Here is a 16,623-nt window from a genome sequence, read left to right as displayed (position 1 = left end):
TTCTATAAAAGTATTATTTCTCTAAGACAAAATAAAGAACTTTACTAGACCTCAATGAGAACTTTCCTTCATGAGGTCCTACAACCACCAAATAGCCGTATGATGAAAAGGAATCTCCACATCACCTAAAAGTTTCAGATGTCACCAGAATCCTGCTGCTATCTCATGGCACATTTTTGCGTGAATAAGCCAAGACAGATCCAAGATCTTCCTCACACCCTATCAGCTATGTCTGAAGCAGAGGCAGTGCATTCCTGTCACAAGCCTATACACGTGTCCAAAGCCAGTTTTTCTCAGAGCAGCACCCAAACTAACAGACTTGTGCTCTGATCTGTTTGGGGCCTGTCTTACTCATAGGCATATCAAGTGTTTTGGTCACAGCTGGTTTATTTCCAAATATTTCTGACTCATAAAAAAAATCTTTAAAAGCAACAGCAATAAATCTGAGAAACAGATACATTAGGATTTTATTTTTTTCCTAATGAGAAGCTGAAGTTTAATTTTCCACTTCAAAAGAATGCCTTTATCTAGAAACATAATATTATTTCAATTAAATTAAAATTACTAATTATTTAATAAAATTATTGCCTCTCTTGACATAACAAAGCCAAACGTGCAAAAGACAGCAAAGTAAGTTTGATGCCAGTGCTGAAAAAGTAAAAAGAAAAAAGAAAAAGAAAAGTAAAAATAACAACAACAACAACAAAATAAAATGAGTTGGTAGGAATCTTCATATCTACGCAGAAAACCCACCTGAAGGACCCTAAGAACACAAGATGTCATAATCTATCTTCCTATCTTCTCCACTAGAGTAGCAGCAAATATAAGCCTCAGAACAAGAAGACGAGCTCAAGATCCTTAAATTCTTTCAGAAGATTTCAATATACCTGCTGCACCTACACCTCTATCTTCCTAACACCTGGGTTGCCATATTCCTATGCTTCCTTGCATTCCTGCTCCCTGAATCCTTTTAGGGTAGCTTTGTCTTCTTGATGTCCATTGAGTGTGTAAAAAATGATTAAAGACAAAAACAAACTTGACTGATTTATGCATATACAAAGAAGACAACAGTATCCCCAACATTTATTTTAAAAGTGACCACAGTAACTTCTTGTATGTGCTTTAAAAAAACCTGAAATACGCATAACCAGAGTATGGTCAAGGTGCAAAGGCAGAAAGATTTCCTATCCTGTTCAAAAACGTTTACATGGCAAGCATTTCATCCTCCTACCATACCTGAGCCATGCATTTCTGTGCCAGATATTCTTTTGTCATGCCTCAGAACACAAACTAAAACCCCACAAGCCATCCCATGCCCTTCCACTATGGGATCAACATCCAAGAGTCTCATCTACCCTGACAAAGGACTAGAGTTCTCAGTCTCTCACAGCTGGTTTCCAGTGCCCTGACACTCCCGTTCACCAGAGTCAATGCCACAAAGATGCAGAACCTGCGGAGATGCAGGAACTGGTGCATCTCACCCTGGGTTCACTAAGAACTTAAAACTGTCCCAGCACTGCTGTCTACCTGCCACAACCCTAAGCACCTGGTCCACAGCTGGTCTGGCCAGAGATTTATGGGCAGGTGAACCTATGAGGTCCTGCAACCCTGTGCAGGACAGTGGTGTAAAACAGCTGAAAGCAGCGGGAAGTTTCTCCCAGGAGAAAAATGGGCTCTCAGGGAGGTGAATCAGTGCATAAAAGAAAACCATGTAAAAGCAGAGGCTCTAGGATACAAGATACCACCACTGCTCTTCTCTCTCATGTCATGCTTACATACTAAATAGCTACTGAGGCCAGAAATAGAGCATGGAGTCCAGCAGTAGCCAGACAGCTGATCACAGAGTCCAAACCCAAATGACCACTCTAATACTCATTCTGTATGCTAATCTCTGTGTTTTGGTAACAGCAGGTATTAGCAATCTGTATAATGAGAAATCCCCATGAAAAACCAAACAAGCAAGCAAACAAACAAAAACCATAACCATGGAAACACACAAACTTTTTTTTCATTCTTGTTTTCTATCCAATTAGAAATAAAGAAAATGTTTTGCTTTGTTTCTTTTCATTTGAGCCTCTAATGGACCGCAAGAAAGAAGTTTTATTACTCAACATATGCTTTAGTATTCATGCCCCTGCTCAGACAAAGATACTTAGCAGGTGTATTGGCAAGATTGTTTCAAGCAGACCAGTGCCCCGGGTAAACTATGGGAAAAAAATAACATTTTGTAAATAACCTTAACATTTTTACCTATAAAGATCTATTTTTAGAAGGGAACTCCCATCGCAGCTTCTTGAACATTAGCAAATTATCAAATTATCAACAATGGCAATAACCTACCTAAAACTAAGAGACTATGCTCATGTTAACATGTTGTGTATTTTACACAAGATGTAATGGCAAAACTTTACAGTTAGTTATTCTTTTCACAACTGGTAAACTTCAGAACCCTAACTATCTGAACTGCAGATACTTTCTGCTGAGGTTTCAAAAAAAATTATAGAGCAATTACTAAACTTGTAAGTTTATAAGGATCAACAATAGGGAAAGTACATTAAAAGATTAGAGAACACGTAGGCAGGAATATTGTACAATAAAGGTTACTAAGCAAAGCTGATCCAAGTTAAAAATCTAAATATGCTAAAACTGAGCTGAAAATGGGCAAACCATCAACCCAACACCGTCACAAGCCAACTTGAACATAGCTCCTGTTTCGTCTGGTGTTCAGCAAGAAGTAGAACCAGTACAATAACCAAAACTGCCCACGTTTGATTTGAATGCAACACGACGATGCATTCACATCAAGATGCCTTTACTTCCCTTCAGCTTCCTCAGCATAATGCTCTGAATCACGAAGCTGAACGAAGCCGGATAACAGGGAGCCAGCAGCAAAACTGAAAGAGGAAGGCTAAGAGGGGAGGAAGAGCTGGAAAAGACCTTCTCCTCCTGGATTAATTCACTATACAACCAAGAAAGACGACTGGGAAAGACGACTTTTGGTCTGAGGAAGCCCGAAGCTGGCAGCAGGTCAAACGCAGGTAAGGAGGCTGTAATGCAAGGCTGCTTTAAAAACCACGTCAGCTGTAAACAACTGCTGTCCTGTACAAATTCTCTCTGTGTGGTGAATGTCAGGCTGTTATTCTGTACTAATAACCGGAATAAATTATTTTTGAAAAGGTGAGGGAGACGTATCAGGCCAAAAACATGGTCAGGGATTCCCCAGAAGGAAAAAAGGCACCGGTTTATCTCAAGATAAAGAGTTCAAACTCGGCTCAGTTCAATTTCACGTTAGTTACGAGCAATACTCACATTGCAGTAGAAGGGGTTTACCTGCTTCTTGATCTCAGCTTCGGGGTCCATGGCTGCGCTAGAGATGATACAGCAACCCTAGGGCAAGTACCAACATAAAAAATATTATTATTTTAGACTCAGGAAATCGCCCAGATCCCCAGGAAACAGGCAGGGAACCCCTGGAGCTTCCCTCGGGCAGCACAGCACAGCCGGCAGCAAGACAAAGCCGGCGGCCGCCGATCTCCCCCCCGGCCCCGGGGCTGCGCCGCCCGCCTCAGGGCCGCCACATGGCGGCCGCTCCCCGCCGCCACAGCGGGGGGACAGCGGGGAAGGTGGCGGCGGTGGCAGGGCCCTGGCGGCACGGAGAGCCCCGGGACCGCCGCTGGGAGCGCTGTGGGAGGCAGAGCCCGAGCTGGTGCCGTGAGGAGACGAGGGAGGGACGGAGGGAGGGAGGGAGGTGGCGGTGCTTTGTTGCCAGCCCGCAGCAGAGGGGTGGGCTCGTCCCCGGGAACGCCGCCCTGGTTGTGGGGCCGGGCACGGCGGGTCTCCCTCCTTCCTTCTTTCCTTCCCTCCCTCCCTCCTCCTTCCCTGCTTGCCTCCCTCCCTCAGATGTTCCTCAACCCGCATGTCCGCCCTGGGTGGAGCGTCCTTCTTTGTCGAGCCAGGAGCTCCGGCACCAGGGGAGCGAGCGAGGAGATCCTAAAGGCAAGCGCCGCTTGGGGGGCGGCAAGCCCGGGGTGTGTGTGTGGGGGGGGGGGGGGGGTCCTGCCTCTGCCTCTTTTTGGGGAATCGCAGGGGGATTTGGGGCGGTCTGTGGGAATAGCAACCTGCAGCCCTCACCTTTCTGTGCCACGGACCGTTTCGGGTGGCCTCCATAGGCGCCGGGGTGACCCGTGTAAAATAGCCTCAGGGAATGCCAGGATCAGCCCGTCTGTGCCTGTGCAATGTGACATGTATTGAAAAAATAATAATAATACATTGCACGTAGATAACATGCACCAGAAGAAATGCAGGCAAAACCCTGTGAATTGTAACTAAGAGCTGGTTTTCTTCATTTGCTGGACAGTCCGTGATAATTACGAATTTGCATTACAACAGATAAAAAGCACTCCACTGCATTTTTTTAATTATTTTTTATTTCATTTTATTTTTTTAACCGATTGCATGTGACACGTTCTCCTTGCAGGTCTCATTCATGTTTGTAATGTGCATCTAATCCCCTAGTGATTGCCCATCTCAAGGTAGGCAGGGTCAGGCCTGGAGCAGCCCGATGGAAGGATGCTCTGCGAGGAAAACCTAACGCTTGAGGAAGAAGGAGGCTGTTTGCTGCTGCTTCTCCCATTCTCCACATGAAACATAAACCTGTTGTTGTACCGGGATTTGGTCATTGCGTTCCCATGCCTTTCTTTCATCCAGACACTTGTCTTTTCATACAGACACTGGATGAAAAGGACAGTGTTTATGACTGGCTACCAGTGCTGTAAATCGCTGATTACGCTTCATACTTCATCCGTAATTTAAGTTGGATAAATACATTTACTTTTTTTATTTAAGTCTTTAACTATTTCTGATAGCAATCCTGTTAGCATTGGCGAATGAATTGCATTTTCACACCGTAAATGACTACAGTTTGCTAGCAAACTGTTATCTTTTTTTTTCAGTAGAGTAACCTCCACATTTGGGTTAAGGCTTCCATCATAATTTTCTCCTTGCATTTCTCATGCCTAAAGAAATATTTCAGGGTCTGAACATGCTCCCATGTGCCAATGTGAAGTGATTTTCTTTTTCAAAATGTGTTTTGTAACTGGTTGGAGTTTGAGTGTGTGTTTAGATGTGTGCAAGCAAAATAATACACATTTACATACTCCTGAACATATGTACATTGCTTCACTTGCATATTTTTTTTCCAATATATTCTTCCAGCAGAGCACAGTCCATCCTTTATAGTCTTCAGGAGCAGAACGCCACACAGCATTTCAAAGTGTCAGGAATTGGGAAATATTTTTGTTATTTTTAAAGTGATAGAGGTTTGTGTGAGAGAGGTACTTAGGACACTGATTTGTTTTAAAGCAAGTTATGAGTGGAGCTGTGCCAAAGAAGATAATTAGGGTAAAGTGATTCCTTACTGCATAGGACAGTCTAACAGCCTGAGCACCTGTAAGAGTGTGAGAAGCTTTCAGTTCTTTGTTTCTTTGAATTTACAGTGCAGCTGTCCTCATGTGCAGTCACATTCCTAAATCACATTCCCAAATCAATCCTGTTTTTTTGCGTGAGCTATATGCAATAAACTGCTTCCATTTCAACACAGATTCTTATGTGCTAAATTTTATACTGGGCATACATCTTGGAAGGATCTTTCAGCCTCGAAATGGAAATTATTTCACTTTGTGAGAGTCCTTTCTTGTATTCCAGTGAGGAGCCAGTGGGCTGTCAAAAGGTGATTGATATCCATAAAGAAAAGGGTGAATACAAATGCACGGTAGTATTTTGCTGCAAATCCTCAGTGCTGTAAATTTTCTGACATCTCAGAGTGCTTTCAACTTACCTTATTGAAAATGGGCTTTCATATAATGAAGTAAGCAGGCTGAGTGTGTAACAGCTTGAAAAGAAGCTTCAAGAATTTTCATTTTTTCCCTCTGTATTAAGGGCATTAAACTGCTTTCAGCAATTCTTGAGGTCTTTTATGCATCCTAATCATAATCCTAGCTTTGTCATGGAAAGGACACCAGTGCAGTGTGCATGTCTAGGAAAAGTAGTTAGGAATGTGTATGGGGAAGGGAAAGGCTCTTGTATTTTTCTCAGAGTAGAACCTATGTTTCCCCTCTTAAACGTACACCGTCTGAGCTTATGACTCAGGAATCTCAGATCCTATCACAGTAAAAATAACATCAATGAGTGATAATGGGGTATTAATGTGATACTTAGGGGTTTGCTGTGGCAGCAACCAGGAAAGATGAGCTTTTATCCTAATATATAGGGTTTAAATATATATGAAGTTACATTTGGAAATATTTAAATGTTTGCTGATATCAGTTGATCTCTGACAGTCTTTGTAGCCAAATATTTAGCACCTTTATTTAGCACCTGGAATCTAGAAGTCCAGGTATTATTAAGTTTAATATTTTGAACTTAAGTCTCCAAAGTTCCTGAAAATCCATTGTTCTGCTAATTAAAGTGATCTTCTACACATAAATATCACTATTTTTAGTCTGAGTTTCTCGCACCCTTCCAAAGCTAGAAGCAAGATTTACATGCCTCAGTGGAAGACCCATGAAACCTCTGATCCTGGCTCTTTGGGGTCATCAGCTATTGGATCTTATGACTTGCCGGAGGGATTGCTTTCTGTTCTGCCTCTCATTGAACCTAAGGCTAAGACAGATTGAAACATCAATATTTAGTCCCAAGAATTTCACTGAAGCAGCTGCCCAAAGCAGCTCAATGGTTTGGAATGGTACAGTAAGTACCTAAGTAAAATCAATTAGCAGATAGAGCCCATTTCATTATAGGTCTTTTTTACTCTACGGGTTTTGAGAGCTGTTTCATGGAGCCAAGTTCCCAGTTTGCATTATTTTTATTTTAGATTGCTCATTTCTTGACTTGTTGGTTTATTTATTATTTTATTTAAGGAACTTCTGCAGCAGATGTCCTCTTCTGTGTATCAGACCTAGGCGTTATAATAATGATTGGTATGTGATACTTCAAACATTGTTTACACGCACATAGTTTGTACTCTGAGATTATAGGTGCTTGAGAATTCCTGCTCACCAACACATGCAGTGCCCAAGTTTTCACAGAGGCTGATAAATAACTTGGTAGAGTGTGAAGGAGGAGACAGTGGATCTGGGAACCATCTTCCTAACACCCAGACCTCATCCTTCTCTGACCCCGGAACAAGCTGATCTGTGAGCAGCAGAACTAACAAAGCCTGGTTCCCTATGGATCCATGCCCTTTGTCCACTAAATTCTGTCTGCTCCAAAAGCTCCAGCTCTCCCATGACACCAGCACAGAGCGCAGAACTGGGACTAGCCAGGATCTGTTCCAAGTTCCAAGTGTCCAGTCGATGTGCAGTTAAGCACTGAGAGAAATAAAGCACAGAACTGGGTGCTCGTTGCTTCTTTTTCACTAGGGGTACAAATTAGCTGCTGCAAGTGACTTAGCAATACTTAATTGTATGCTGTAGTTTCTTAAACTCAGACTATTACTATTTTCTATTCACTTTATTTCAGCTTTGCTATTCTGTGCTTTCTTCAACAGCCTGCAATGTCCCTCAGATCCTCTTGTTTTTCTGGGTTTTATCATATGGATTATAATGACCTTTATCATGTGTTACTTGAGAATATCCCTGTTCTCATGTGAGAGATGGTTTTGATATTAACTCATTTCGATATTAACTTGTCTGTTCGCTTTCTTTGTGAGTATAGTTGCCTTCACTGGAAAAGGTGAGAATAAGTGTAAGTATTTAGACATTTGGAGGACAGGAATTACAAGGATGGCACAAAGAGAATGCTAGTGCAGTGGAGTTATGGAAAAAAAATATTTGGACCAAAAAATAGGAAATCTGACTGTGACATCTATTGAATCATCAGGTAACATTGAGGGAGTAGAAACAGTAGGCAAAATACTAGAAAAATCATTCGGGGAAAGAGTTCTAGACTGTTAGCAACATGAACCAATGATGCACGTTCCGTCCCTGAGTTTTATGAGTAAAACCAGAAGTAATGTGAGCTAAGACAGTAACACTTCTTCTTTTTGTACATAATTATTCAGAAGTTTCTGCCCAAGGCTTGAAAGTAATTGGGGCTGCACAGTTAGAGAGGGAGTGAGATCCTGCCCAGGATCCTGCTCACTGCTGGATGTCCGTCCAGAAGGGCTGAGCATAGGGGAGAACCAAACTATCCTAAGTCTTTAAGAAGAGATCTTTTAAATATAATTTCTTATAGAAGTTTGAAGTAAAACAGAAAGAATATAAGGAAAAAATCAGTTATGCCTATCCAACAGGGACAGAAGAGGGTGTTTTGTGTACCCAAGGGAAGACAAACCTGCTGAAGACAACTTGAGATTTAAACCAGAAGTGATCAAGGGCTGGATTTCAGAACTTGTTCCACGGTTCAGGGCTTTGAAAACTTTCTGAGTGTTAATGAGTAGAAAAACAAGGTGTTAAAAACAAGTTACTAAGTAAATTGAACACCAACAATTTTCTATCAAGACAAAATATAACAAAGGCAGGAAGCCTCTTCTCATTAACATATACTTCTTATGGAACTGTGTAGCCACTAAAGTAGCAATAGAAACCAGCCTATAATTATGCTATCTAACCTGAATGCTTTGTTATTTACCGTAGAAGTATGCCCAAGCTTTTCTAGATAAGGAAGAGTTTTGCAATCAGAAGTTATATTTAGGAGTTGTTTGCTGAAACACGATTACTTGATAATGTAACCAGTTCTAATATGTGTTATTTTTTCTCTTTGTTTTCAACATTGTTTTCATAGGATTTTTGGCTTCCTGGAGAAAAAGTAGAAAATGCAAAACGAAATCATAAAGCCTGCTAAATACTTCTCAGAAGTGGAGAAGAGTGTGCTGCTTGCACTGGTTGAAAAGTACAAATATGTACTTGAGTGTAAAAAAAGTGATGCAAGAACTATTGCCCTGAAACAACGCACCTGGCAAGCTCTAGCTCACGAATACAATTCGCAGCCCAGTGTATCACTGCGAGACTTCAAACAGCTAAAGAAATGCTGGGAGAATATCAAGGCACGGACAAAAAAGATAATGGCACATGAAAGACGGGAGAAGGTAAAAAGAAGTATTAGTCCACTTATAAATACTCACATCATAGGGAAGGAGAAGATTGCCAGCATAATGCCTGAGCAAATGTACTTTTTGCAGAGCCCACCAGAAGAAGATTCGGAATATCACCCCGATGCTTCTAGTCAAGGTATAAATGTTGTTGTGATGATGCATGTAGTTTTCTTTTGTCTGTGGTTTTGCCAGTGATTCTTTTTCAGCAATCTAAATCTATCCACTTAGCTGTGACTGCTGGTTACAGAAAAGTAATTTCAGAGCTGTGATATTACAAGACTCTGTCTATTTCCCTAGGCCCCCAAGAGTTAAACTGAGATCTTAGTCTATTTTTTGTTGTTATCTAAATCAGTTTTTGACATATCTTCTGCTTTGGAATGAGCATCACAGCAGGCATCACACTGGCTTTACAGAGAACAGAAGGGTCCCAAGGATATTTTGATCCTTTGTAAAGTGTCATTTTGTTGGGAAAAGGCCTGAGCAATAAAAACAAAACAATCCACCAGCAGCAAATTGATACACAACTATCTGCTGCAAGAGTTCCCTGCAGGTCTTCCCTCCTTTGTGTTCAAGAAGGACTAAAAAGAGTAGAGTCATATTTCACACTGCAGTCCACATTGGAGAATGGCATTTTTGAAAAAAAAAAATTGAGTACTGTATTCTGCTTAGTTTGGCAAGCATACAATGAAAGAATAGTACAAGAGTATAAGGGAAAATACCTACAGTCCTTTCTTGGAGAATGTCCACATAAGACTTTTTTTGCTAAGAAGACAAGAGTAATTGCATTGTTAGATAACATTCTTACATTTTCTCTTTCGTGATTGCGTTTACCATAAGTAAAGACAATAAATTGCAGTGGTTGCTATTATATTCCATGAGTAGTTTCTTTTATTTCAGTAGAACAAGTAGAATCTTGTTGAAATTAGAATAATATAATTGTTTTCCAGAAAATATACAACACTGTGTTTATGGTATATGCAGAAATGACGAGGAAGGAGGAAGTAGTGGCCTTCCCCCTATTTCCATAGTCTGTTGGTGTTAATGTAGATGCGACTCTTTACCTGACACTCAGACCTTTCAGGAAATGATTGCAGGTCACATACAGATTTGGCTTAAACATCTGCATTAAGGTTCAGCTCCAGGCTCAGCCACCTAACTTTAGGTGCCCACTTAAAAATGTCTACACTCGCTTTAGTGTACTGAGCTCCCATTACAGCCTGGAGGGCTATCAGCAAAGCCCAGAATGGTTCAGTTCAGATCAGTATGCACTCAGTACTCTATAATAGGACAGCATCATGTAGTGACTGCTCTATTCTGGTACAGAAGCATAAGGTTTAGATGTATACACCTCTAGATATTATCACAAGTTTATGTTTCTTGAAGAAGAAGAGGGGTATACTATAATACTTCTTCTTTTCTGTTTTACAGAGTCATTTGTCATCTCAAGTAGAGAACTTTGTGAGGAAGAGAAGGAGCTGGTACATTTCCCAGTGTGTGAAGGTACCTCGCAACCTGAGCCTTCGTGTTCTGATGTCAGAATAGCAGCGGATAAGAACTACAGAAGTAAAGCGTCTCAGGAAAGTGCTCTGAAAAAGATGCACGAGGAAGAGCATCATCAGCAAATGTCAATTTTGCAACTGCAGTTAATCCAAATGAATGAAGTTCATGTGGCAAAAATACAGCAAATAGAAAGAGAGTGTGAGATGGCCGAAGAGGAACACAGGATAAAAATGGAAGTGCTAAATAAAAAGAAAATGTATTGGGAGAGAAAACTGCAGACCATCACAAAAGAGTGGCCTGTATCATCCTTTAACAGACCCTTTCCTAATTCACCATAGAGCATAAAGTGGCAGAGTCAGTCTGACTGAGCACATTTCTAAGTAATGCGCACTGGAAAGAGGGTGTTTTAATGTGAATGTACAGTGACAGGATAGGTGCCCAGCTGATAGGGAACACACTTTGATGCTGAACATTTAGGGAAACACTGGTAGAGTCTGCCAAGGGCAGAACGGTACTGTTCATTTGTAGGTAATCCTGACTTTTGTGACTTTCAGACATACACAGTGTTCTAAAATGTGACCATATTTTCTCTCAGAATACCCTAATATCCTTTGAAATTTAAGGTGTTCCGGGTCTTCTTTCATTGGGTATTCTTGAAAAAATGTAACAGCTTTAAACATCAGGTTATAGTGTTTATTTTGGTTTCCAGCTCTTCATATCTACCATTTCCTAAATAAAAGCAAAGGTTGCTCTCAGCTATTGAGAGAAAAAGTGGCTGACAGATGTTATGCTGGAGCACAGAAAAACAAAACAAAGCAAACTTTTAGCCTCTGGTTAATGTAGTCCATAACCTACTCTTCATAGAAGATGTGAAAGTGAAGGAAGTAGCAAAAGCAACACTGTAGGAATTGAGCACTTTGCTTGTGATTTTCTATCTGGCTGGCTGATTGAGAGAATGGCTGTGGAGTGGCCCTCGTGTTCTTTGAGCCTTGACCCTTATGAAGTTGTAAAGAAGGTGACTTCTTCCTCAGAAGCCCCTGTGCTTGTCCTCTCTTTTCCAGGCCTGTCTTGTATTCAAGTAGAATACTGAAATTGGAGGGACGCGTGCTGCTGCCGATGCTGTGTGCTCAGCACATGGAATCGTTCTGAGGGGAAGAGCTTTTTAACAATTCATAAAGCTATTAAAATGTAGCAAGTCATCTAGTCCATTGGCAAAGTTTCCCTCTGTCTCCCCATGCAATACTTAGCACCTAACTGGAGTATTTCGGCCTTGCTAGAAAGAAGGCTAAGACTTGCCTTCTTAGCTTTGGGTGGTAAGCTAGGGGATTATTCCTGTTTTGGAGTTCTGTTTTATTCTGTCCTGTGTGTTAAGGTGGTGTATTTCTTTGCTTTGCTGTCAGTGAGAGGTGACAGACATGATTTGTATGAAAGCATTCTTGTGAAGGCCCCCACAGAGTTTGGGGGCCCAGAATAGTCAATGGTAGGAAAGCACAAATAAGGATAATCCTTCCTCAGGCAATCGTTTGTTCTAGTGGGGCAAGGGTTAAGAAAATGTGAAATACAGAACTCCATAAAGATTCATAAGATCTTCTGATGCGTGAAAAGCTGTTTTGTAGGAAGCTGTACAGCCAACATTTGAAGCAGTGAAAAAAAATGAAGGAAAGCATATATTTTCAATGAAAATCCCAAGTATCCCGTTATTCAGTAATGTATTTTTAGGTCACGATTAATAAGGTCACATCTAAACAAGAGAGCAACATATTTAAATTAGGGTATGGCAGAAAACATGCTGTTCTTCCCAGTAACACTCCTGTTTCTTCTCTGGATATTCTTTCTGGTGCAATTTGTTTCGGGTTTGTTTTTTGGCAGTTGGTCTTGCTAGGTTTTTTTTTGTTATTATTATTTTCCCTTTGAACTCCTTTCCCTGCTGGTGATTCATCTTTGCAAGCACTGCCATTATCAACCACAATGCTCACAGTGGTTAACGCTGCGGTACATGCACTGCTCCCTTCAACGTGCTAACACCAGCAAATGCAAAGGGAGTGATTTATCGCAACTTATTTTATATTACGGAGGGAAAAAAAAAGGCTATTTTTGCAGAGTTGCTGCAGTATCATAGAGCAGGTCATGTATGAAATCTGAAGACAGATCTTTTTGACAGGAGACTCAGTTTTCTTATAAATTGGCTGTATGAGGGAAGCAGAGGACTCCCAAAGGAAGATATAATTATGCCCCCCCCCCCTTTTTTTTTTGTCTGCTGCATGGAAACAATATTGGAAGGTAGGACAATGATGCACAGTAAGGGTAGAGGCAAAAGAAAGCAGGGAACAGGAGTGAGGACCTTTTTGTTCCAAGGTTGTATTCTGTGTTCTGGAAGGTGAGTCAGTTACTTGAGTGGTTATGACAACTGTTTAGGCACCATCCAGAAAAGAGATACGAAAGATATTTCTCTTGGCCAGTAACAGGGTTCTTTCCACACTGCTCCAAAGTGAAAATAATTCAAAACTCTGTCATTAAAGCTAACTGTGCTAAGGTGCCAAGAGGTGACCAATGGAGACAATTTCAGCAATGTGAAGAGAGCAAGGATGGAGGGACAATCCAGGTCTAGATAGCCTTGTGGTGAGGTATGAATAGTCCAGGGAAAATCAATGATGTTTGAGATAAGGGTGCTTTTGACTCCTGGAAGCTATAACATTGCTCATGAAAGATTGTTTTATTTTTGTATTAAAAAAAAAAAAAAGTCATTTAAAGTATGCATGTTTTCAGACTGTGCTAAGTGGGCAATGTCTTTATTTTGGTACACATACCTATTCTGAACCCAAAAGTTACAGCTCTTAGGCTGAACAATAGACCCTTTTAATTCAGCTTCTACTTCAAAGAAAGAAAATCATGGGAGAAAAATGAAAAAGAACCAAGATGAAGATACAAAAGAAAGAACACACACAGAGGAAGAATGGGCATGTCACACCTAACTCAAATGATCCAAGATGCTGTTGTGGTGGGCTTACGGAAGACCCAGGTTTTTGCTTTCCCATCTGTGGTTGACTGTTGGCTGCTGTAAGGTTGGTTGATAGAAAAATGTCAAAGATTAACATGATGAAGTAATGTGTCTCCTTGCCAGGCTTTCACTTCTCCACCTAATGGCTTTATAACGTGATTGCTGTGATGGAGTTTAAACGACATGAGAAATGCGGGGTTTTGTTTGCTTGTTTGTTTTCAGTTCCTCTGGTTTTAGGTTTAGTCTTTTCTTTTGTCCAACTTTTCTTAGTTGTAGTATCGCCCTCCCAGAAAATGTCAATTTGTTCCTCTGACTTTTTTTTAGGTTACATCATTCAGATACTTTTCATATCATTGTGTTTTCCTGTTAAACATCTGGCCAAACTAAATAGGCATTTTCCCAACTTTTTTTCAAATATAAACTACAGCTAAAATACCTATTCTTCTCTGGATTTGTTATAAAGTTGTTGGCAAGAATGAAATTAAAAGGCACTGGGCCAAACGCTCCCTGTTTAATTCCATAAGAAAAACACACCAGGCAGATATGGATATTTCTCGGACTCTGTTCTTAGGAAGACACTAGCACTGTCTCTCCTTGGAGATCACCTAACTTATCCGATATAAATCATCTTTGTTTGATAAGTTTTTCCTTTGCATTTCTTCCCTACATGTGCTCCCCCTTTTATTATTATTATTTATTTTTTTACTACCAATATGTGCAGGAGATTTCATCCAGAGTTATACACTACGCTCTTTTCCATCTCTTGGCCAGGCTGCCTATATCACATCTTGGTTGCTCCTCACAGGCATCTTCCACATCCACATAATTTATGGTCACTTAGCCTTTTCTGCACATCTGCCCACATGGTTCTTCATTTTGGGCATAGGCTAGGAAACACAAAAGAGGATTTTGGAAAGGGGTTAGTGTAGGGAAAGGCTTGTACAGGAAGAAGCACTTTCTCCCTCCCAGCTCTGTGTAATTCTATGGGGACAGTCTGTGACTACAAAGTCATGAGGATCAGAGGTAATGCAGGATGCTCAAGCTGTGTAATTGGTACTTATTCTTCATAAATATTCGGGGTTCATTTAAATTCAGGGTTTCTGGTAACAAAGTTCCTTCTTGCTAGGTAGCTGAAGAGTCTCTGAAAGATTTTCAGAGCCTCCCCTCAAGGCTCTTGACCTTGACAAAGAAGTAACCCCTCCTGCAGCCCATGGTCGTACTTCCTTCAGGGCCCAAGCTGCTCTACCACAGAGCAAGGGGTCTTGCTGTTTACCACAGATCCTCTCCGTGACACTTCTCCCTACACAGTAGAGATATCTCTAGCCAGGGCTAAATGTCCAGCCCTCCTGGGCCATTGCTCATTGATGTCCATGCTGGGGGCAAGTGCAGCCGGTGGGGCCTAGCTCAGCACTAGGGCTGAAGGAGGCCTCTTGCGGCCCCGTGAGCAGCAAAATGCATCGTGGCCCAGGGCTACCCTTTTCTGAGTTATACCACATCTTATGCAGCTGAGGATGTAGTCCTGGATTTTGTCTGAAGATCATTTATCTTTGCGTGTTTGCAATACTAAATGTTCACAGTCTCCCAAGACTTTGTTTTTTTTTTTATTGCTTATAGCTACAGTGGCTTTTACAACGCATCCTCTTCATTCTTCCACACATACATTTTAATGCTTTCCTTCCCGTTCATGCTGAATTTCTGTAGTCACAGCACCGTATTTGCAGCTGTTTTTCTCTTTATAAGGTTGAAGTGAAAAATTCCTACACATTTATATATTGTTACTTTGGGGGTAGGTGTATTACATGTAAATCTTAAAATAACATTTTTATTTAAGCAAGTAAAGTCCTGTGATTTCATATTTTGAGCTAGCTTGTTCAAAGCTGTTCTGACATAACTGATACATCTGTTTTTTTTGTTTTGTTTTGTTTTGTTTTGTTTTGTTTTGTGTTTCATTCTTGGCTGTCTTTTCACAATAATTTTCTATTTATTCTCAAAGGAGTTAAATGCAAAACTCACATATCATGACTCTTCCTGAACTTCGTCTCTATTCAGAAATGTTTCTGTGCAAAGTCAGTACTAACATGTACCAAAATTAATACATTTAGGTTAATGAAATAAATCAAGTAACAAGCTGATGGGATAATGTGCAGAAGAGAAATAGGGAAATAGAGAGAGATGTAATAAAAAGAAAAAGGTTGTTGTCATCTATAAGCATAGGATAATGTATTTTTACAGTAAAACCAAGCAGTGACCTCTGTTTCTGGTATCTGAGAATAACTTCTGTGCAGCTGATTTACAAGGGATGTTGCCTCTTAGGGTTTGTTGGTTTTATTTTTTGTTTGTTTGTTTCTTTGTTTTGTTTTGTTTCATGGAATTACACAACTAAGGTATGCATATAGAAATGTAGACAGATTTCTGGGCCTAAAACAAGAGCAATGAAACAAAAAACTCCCAGCTGTGGCCCTGAGCATTTCGCTGCTCTGGTGGTGAAAGGATTAAGCATCCCACATAATTAGTCATGTTAATAACACTGAACGAATTAAAAACTTACAAAGGCAATAAATAAAATAAAATAAAATTAAAATAAATGCTAGTACAGTTTTCAGAGTCAGAAGTGAAGACAGTTCTTAGCTGTCCTAAGAGATAACACTCATGTATGTCAAACAATTTCCGTGCATGGCCTTCACCTTTCCTGATCACTGTTGCCCTTGAGGATCTGGACACCTCCATCACACCATTGGCAGCTCCAAGTGCCTGACAAGAAAAGTGACCGTGTCAAGTAGGAACTCTGCCACAATTATTAGGCATCACTCCTCAGTAAAGTGAATTTGGACAATTTTTTGAGCCCATGCTATCCAGACACACATGCTATGCACTGAAGAAAAGCATGTGAAATTTGTCCAGCATGTAGCCAGCCAAATGGCATCAGCTATACAACAAAGAAAAGGAAAGGATTGTCTGCCACATGGCTTTGGGTTATAAAACTTTTTTGTTGATGAGGGAGTGTACAGTGAATCTCGCTGGATGGTCAACCTAT

At 40.7% G+C, this 16,623-nt stretch overlaps 2 protein-coding genes across 4 annotated transcripts in view; one reads left to right on the top strand and one right to left on the bottom strand.

The window, feature by feature from the left end:
• Positions 1-3,619, bottom strand: part of LOC137850831 (cilia- and flagella-associated protein 251-like) — a 22,936-nt gene extending 19,317 nt beyond the window's left edge. The window contains exons 1-2 of the mRNA XM_068671285.1: positions 3,484-3,619; positions 3,310-3,389 (exon numbers count right to left, since the gene is read on the bottom strand). Of these exons, the coding sequence (XP_068527386.1) occupies positions 3,310-3,360 (51 nt within the window). The 5' untranslated portion in view covers positions 3,361-3,389; positions 3,484-3,619. The remainder of the gene's footprint in view (positions 1-3,309; positions 3,390-3,483) is intronic.
• On the top strand, positions 2,877-16,623 carry MSANTD3 (Myb/SANT DNA binding domain containing 3). 3 transcript variants are annotated; one of them, XM_068671293.1, is made up of 4 exons: positions 3,858-3,996; positions 8,782-9,085; positions 9,179-9,227; positions 10,520-16,623. In XM_068671293.1, the coding sequence occupies exons 2-4, from the start codon at positions 8,813-8,815 to the stop codon at positions 10,927-10,929; spliced, it is 732 nt and encodes a 243-aa protein (XP_068527394.1). In that variant the 5' UTR covers positions 3,858-3,996; positions 8,782-8,812; the 3' UTR covers positions 10,930-16,623. The 3 variants fall into 3 exon arrangements, with proteins under 3 accessions (XP_068527393.1, XP_068527394.1, XP_068527392.1); XM_068671292.1 differs by lacking the exon at positions 3,858-3,996 and adding an exon at positions 2,877-3,038 and having other exon boundaries at positions 8,782-9,227; XM_068671291.1 differs by having other exon boundaries at positions 8,782-9,227.

This window comes from Anas acuta, chromosome 2 (assembly GCF_963932015.1).
Source record: "Anas acuta chromosome 2, bAnaAcu1.1, whole genome shotgun sequence".
Lineage (NCBI taxonomy): Eukaryota > Metazoa > Chordata > Aves > Anseriformes > Anatidae > Anas > Anas acuta.
This window is presented reverse-complemented; position numbering and strand designations above follow the sequence as displayed.

Excerpts from the sequence above, each read along its gene's own strand:
- MSANTD3 (XM_068671292.1), top strand. The coding sequence starts at position 8,813 with ATGCAAAACGAAATCATAAAGCCTGCTAAATACTTCTCAGAAGTGGAG. Across the intron at positions 9,228-10,519 it reads CCCCGATGCTTCTAGTCAAG|AGTCATTTGTCATCTCAAGT; the intron begins GTATAAATGTTG and ends TCTGTTTTACAG.